Here is a 6,000-nt window from a genome sequence, read left to right on the forward strand (position 1 = left end):
TCAAAGGCATCAATAGAGTGGATCCAACATGACTTTCATTATGCCCCCCCCCCATAATGAAAAAATGTCAAAAATTATTTATATCTTAATTATGCAAACTCAGGGATAGGAAGAGGTGGACCAATTGCATGGGCCTCCTCGATCACCTCACCTATCCATTTCAGATTTTTTTATGCGGTATATGGTTAACAATAAGGTTTACAAAAGAACTTATGAATTAAGAGAGGCACTGGAAGAAGCGGTACAGGAGAAGTTTAATTAAGTCGACCGGTCCTTCTGTGAAAATAGGTAGTAATTCAGTTTTAAAAAGATGCAACTCAAAAAAAAACTCTTATTTTATATAGACATCCTACTTTGTAGAGAAGTGATACTGATATCTCGTTTATATAGCGCTTATTAAACGGTTTTATTTAGCTCGACCCGTACGGTATTTATTTATTAAATTTGTTTGTTTATTTGGGTCAAAATTAGAAATTGAAATTTAAGTATCTTCCTGTTGTCAGATTGATCTGAAATTTGGTACACACCTTTAGTTCCGATGACAATACAATATAGTAATATCAATAACATTGTAAATCTAAGATGGCCGCCGGTACAAAATGGCGCGGATTTCATATTTTTCCACAACCCCCTCAATATGGGTATCAAATGAAAGGGCTACACTAATAGAATACTGTGATTATGACAAAATTTAAAATCCAAGATGGACGTCGTTACAAAATGGCGTATTAGGTGAGGGCATGAGTAGTCGTATCTAGAACAGTTGTGTCCAAGATTGTGTGACGTTAGAAGGACAGATAAAAAAAAATAGGTGATTAGATGTACCTACGTAGTTAGCGGTACCTTTACCACCCAAGTTAAGGTAATAGGTTAAAACGTGCTGGGGACTGTATGGCATTAGGGTGGCTAAAATGTAATGTCGCAAGCGTTTTCCCCTCAAGATTGGGCGCCTCTTGTTGTATATTATAGCCCCTCTACTGAACCTCTGGGAGGGTCGACCGTTAAAATGTCCATTACTCGTGGGAACAACATGGAAACAATAAATAAAAAAACAAACAAAAATAAAAACGAAACTGCTACACAACGAAAAAGAAGGCTCGAAAAGGCGAAAGAAATGTATAGAACGAAACGTGCAAAAGAAAGTGAAAATGAAACCTATAGTCGACTACAGAAACGAAGAGAACGGTTAGCAACAGAAACACCTGAGCAACATGATGCCAGGTTAATAGCACAACGTGAGAGACAAAGGCAGCTGGTAGAGTCAGAAACACCTGAGCGTCATGAGTCCAGGCTAGCATCACAACGTGACAGACAGAGAGAGTTGTTAGTGGCAGAAACACCTAAGCGTCATGAGTCTAGGCTGGCATCACAACGAGAGAGACAGAGAGAGTTGTTAGCGTCAGAAACACCTGAGCGTCATGAGTCTAGGCTAGCATCAGAACGCGACAGACAGAGAGAGTTGTTAGCGTCAGAAACACCTGAGGGTAGGATTGTAATAAATTATCAGGTAAAAAACCATGTAATAATGATGCACTAAATTAATTAAATAGAATGAGGAATATTCGGTAGGCATTTCCGTTAAATACTAAAACTAGAAAATAAAAAATCGGTAAAAAAACTTTTAAGTTAAACGGTCTTATCTTATGTGCACTGAAAACTAGAAAATAATAATAACAATTAGGTATTTTGAACTTCTAGTTCAGAAATATTTTAGTACTAGGCAGAATATAGCTTTTAGGCATATTAGACTAAAATAAAAACGTGGGGCCCATTAACTATTGCTGTAATACTTTCTTCTATACTAAATATAATACTAAGTGTGGATTGCATCGACTTACTATAATCGTAACTGGAGATTTTGACAATCAACCAGCCGTGGCGGCTTCACCAGCGAACGCCGAGCTCATGATCTACCAAAGTATAAAGATATGCTTTGCCATAGCAAAGCCATAGGTAGGATTTCAGAGGGGCCCCACGTTTTTATTTTAGTCTAATATGCTTAAAAGCTATTCTGCCTAGTACTAAAATATTTCTGAACTAGAAGTTCAAAATACCTAATTATTATTATTATTTTCTAGTTTTCAGTGCACATAAGATAAAACCGTTTAACTTAAAAGTTTTTTTATCGATTTTTTATTTTTTTAAAACTCAAGCTCAACATTCAATATACCTTCTTATTTGACAATCAGACATTTCTAGCATTTCAAGGAGTATATCTCAGCCACTTGTCATAAAAAAGTAAATGACGAAAAAAAGACAATAAAAATGCAACAAAAAATTATCTCAAGACCATTTTAAGGCATGTATTTAATCTCGTACCTATGTACCGTGATTAGATAAGATTATTGGATATTGGATCATTAAAAAATAAAGTTAAGATTTTATTCATAAATTCTATTAGATTTTTATATCAAAAACATTTTATTTATACTTATATTTTAGTGACTGGGGAATTCATACACAGAGTCCCATATACGTTACGGGAGAAAATCCCGGAGTTTGGTAATAGTCCTGGATCTCAAAAAATCATTATACTTTCCCGGAAAGCCCCAATCAAATTATAAAATCAAGTGTTATAATGTTTACAAAGTAAAAAAAAATATAATTACGTTCGATATTATTCCATTACATTTTTTGATTTAGTTTCGTCTGTTTACCTATATTTAATTATTTGCTTTTACTAATGTTATTTTGGTAATTATACTGGGTTGTTCACCACATACGACATTTTTACAAGATACAGAGTGTCCCAAATAAATAAAAAATATCAAAGTTGTATTTTTTTAAACGGAACACCCTGTATATTATTACATTTTTAGTTTCTACGATTAAAATAAAGGTAAATTTGATGAAGGTTTATTACACTTAAACCTTACCGTTTTTGAAATATTTTCAATTTTGTGAAATTGCAATCAAAATTTTAAGGCTTCATTTCTCCAAGGTTATCAAAGTTTTTAATACTAAATATTTACTGAAGTTTATTTATTGATCAGTTATTATGTTGCAATAATAAAAATTATACTACCTTATACAGAGTGTCTAGAATTTTATTTTAAATAATTTTTAGCTTTAAACGGCAATAACTTGTTTAATTTAAATAGGACATCCTGTATATTTTATGAGAATCAAATGCACAATTTAATTGTTTATCAAATTGTATTATACCATTTTTTTCCTATAGCTTCAAGTTTCCGTAGAAAATGCATTTTCTTGTAATTTTAATTCACTTATCAATATACCCATGGAATACTGACATTTTAGATTATTTTTAAAGATGTACCAAATTTTTAAAGAGTACAGATACTAATATTGTTGATATAGTTTGTTTGTTTCATTAAAAAATATAAAAAAACTGTTTAAATATTTGTTAAAGAGGACCAATTAATATAATTCCAGTATTCAAACTACATTAATTATTGACTGTTTGCGTTGATTAATAATAATTGCTCCAAAAACTAAAAAACTTAATTTTTTATGTGTATTAGACAGTGCGGTAAAAAGTAACATCTTAAAAATGATATTTCATTTTTTGACAAATGCTTATTTGTAACAGAGACATTCATTTTTATAACTTATTATTATATTGATTTCCGACTCAAATCCATATTTATTTAGAATAATTTATTCACGAACATAATTAAGTATGTAATTAATTAGTATTTTGGCGGAAATAATGGTGGTATATTTATATATATTTTTATACATTAAATTAATTAAATTTTATTAATTATTTTTTACATCCTCGGGTAGACGTACTGTACGCCTGTCCGTTCTGTGGCTACGGGGTATCCGTGAGAGGGGAATCGATATTCTCTCGATATTATCATTTTGTTAAAAACGATAATATTACTAGCCTGTTCATTTTGTACATTTTTTGCTTTAAAAACAATCTAAAATGTCAATATTCCATGGGTGAGGTGATAAATGAGGTCTAAATTATAAGAAAATGCATTTTCTACGAAAACTTGAAGGGATAGGTAAAAAGTGGTATAATACAATTTGATAGACAATTAAATTATGCATCTGATTCTCCTAAAATATACAGGGCGTTATATTTTTATTATTGCAACACAATAACTGATCAATAAATAAACTTCAGTAAATATTTAGTATTAAACACTTTGATACCCTTGGAGAAATGAAGCCTTAAAATTTTTACTGCAATTTCACAAAATTGAAAATATTTCAAAAACGGTAAGGTTTAAGTGTGATAAACCTTAATAAAATTTACCTTTATTTCAATCGTAGAATCTAAAAATAGAATAATGTACAGGGTGTTCCATTTAAAAAAATACAACTATAGGATTTTTTACTTATTTGGGACACTCTGTATCTTGTAAAATTATTTCTAAATTGTAGCTCTAATAGTCCTTCAACGAACCCAAAACTTAAAATTTGTAAAAATCTAATCGTTTAGCTATAATACTCCGTGTCGTATGGGGTGAACAACCCTGTAGAGGTGAGCCATTTTTGAAAAACACCCGGTAGAGTTAATAATTAAAAGAGCTTGTTTGCGTAATCTGAACTACTACTTGTCACTTACTTCGAGTAAACAATCCTTCGCGTACACTGTAAGAAATATCTCTGAATTGCACATTCACTTCGTGCGACACGGGATCCGTCGATTTGTCGAAGGAACTGACACATCCGTTTTCAGGAATGGTCAGAAGATCGATCTTTAAAGAGTCGGGTCTAGTCTTCGCTAACCGTTTAAGTCGAGTCGTCGCGGTGGGCGACGAACTAGATCCCTCCATTCGCGCGCTCTGGCCCCAACTAATATCGGTCAAATCGGTGCACCACCAGAAGAGAAGAGAAAACTCTTGTTGATTGCGTTGCTGGGTGACAGATGCGCGCACCGTCTCAACGCGGTGGTACTGTTTAATACACGAATTGAACAACCAACTTGAATCGACTACTAAATACACGACTCGCGACACAGGTTTTATCTGTGTTATCTCGTATCAGTCATTATCTATATGACTGATGCTATATAACAAAGAGTTATTATCGCCAAATGCGATGGCGGGTTTCATGACCAGAAGTAAAGAATTTTATACAAATTGTAATTTTGTTTATGATAAAAAAACTTCCATTGTATGACAACTATAAGTTAACATTTCAATTGTTCACCACATACACATACCACGAGTATTGTAGCTAAACGATTAGATTTTTACAAATTGTAAGTTTTGGGTTCGTTGAAGGACTATTAGAGCTCTAATTTAAAATAATTTTACAAGATACAGAGTGTCCTAAATAAGTAAATAATATTATACACACACCGGAAAAGTCTTGGGATATTACATTTTTATCCAGCCATCGTCAGTAATTTTATTATTTGCATTTCTGATATAATAAAATTAAAATAAACAAATAGTTTACAGAACGTATTGGAAATAAAAATGTGAAATTTACCGAACTTTTCAAATTTACCTTGATTTTTATTGAACTCAAAAAAATACACACATTTTTTTTATTCTAAACTGTGAATTAAAAAAAAAGATAAAACCATTTTTACTTATTAAAGGGTATGGCCTCCTCTACTGTTCATTACAGCCCTACATCGTCTCTCCATGCTCCTGATCAGGTTGTCGATCTCTTCTTGAGGTACAGCCTGCCACGCTGCATTCACGGCCCGAACCAGATCCCTACGAGTTTCACGAGGCATACCCATTCTCAAAATTCTTCTTTGGACCGCGTCCCATACGTGCTCGATGGGGTTCAGGTCAGGAGATTGTGCCGGCCAGGGTAAGTTGTTTAATTGATGAGCATTGATAAACTCACTTACCACTCTGGCTGTATGAGGCCGTGCATTGTCGTGCATGAGAATGAAGTTTCTCCCAAAATCATTGGCATATGGTAACACGACAGGCTCAAGAATTAAATCACGATATGTGATTCCTGTTAGAAACCTTTCAAGAAAAACGAGATCGGTTTTTCGGCCTAATTGGACTCCTCCCCAGACCATAACTGTTCCACCTTGATAAGGGTGCACTTCCT

The 6,000-nt window shown here is 33.1% G+C and overlaps 1 protein-coding gene across 3 annotated transcripts in view; it reads right to left on the bottom strand.

The window, feature by feature from the left end:
- The window catches only part of LOC115876413 (ATP-binding cassette sub-family G member 1-like), a 48,296-nt gene extending 43,355 nt beyond the window's left edge, over nucleotides 1–4,941 (bottom strand). For 2 of the 3 annotated variants that reach the window (XM_030892190.1, XM_030892191.1), the window contains exon 1: nucleotides 4,544–4,941. In XM_030892190.1, the coding sequence (XP_030748050.1) occupies nucleotides 4,544–4,754 (211 nt within the window). In that variant the 5' untranslated portion in view covers nucleotides 4,755–4,941. The remainder of the gene's footprint in view (nucleotides 1–4,543) is intronic. The other variant, XM_030892192.1, reaches the window with a different exon arrangement.
- Nucleotides 4,942–6,000: the final 1,059 nt, after the last annotated feature.

This window comes from Sitophilus oryzae, unplaced genomic scaffold, assembly GCF_002938485.1.
Source record: "Sitophilus oryzae breed Bouriz unplaced genomic scaffold, Soryzae_2.0 scaffold_1436_pilon_pilon, whole genome shotgun sequence".
Lineage (NCBI taxonomy): Eukaryota > Metazoa > Arthropoda > Insecta > Coleoptera > Curculionidae > Sitophilus > Sitophilus oryzae.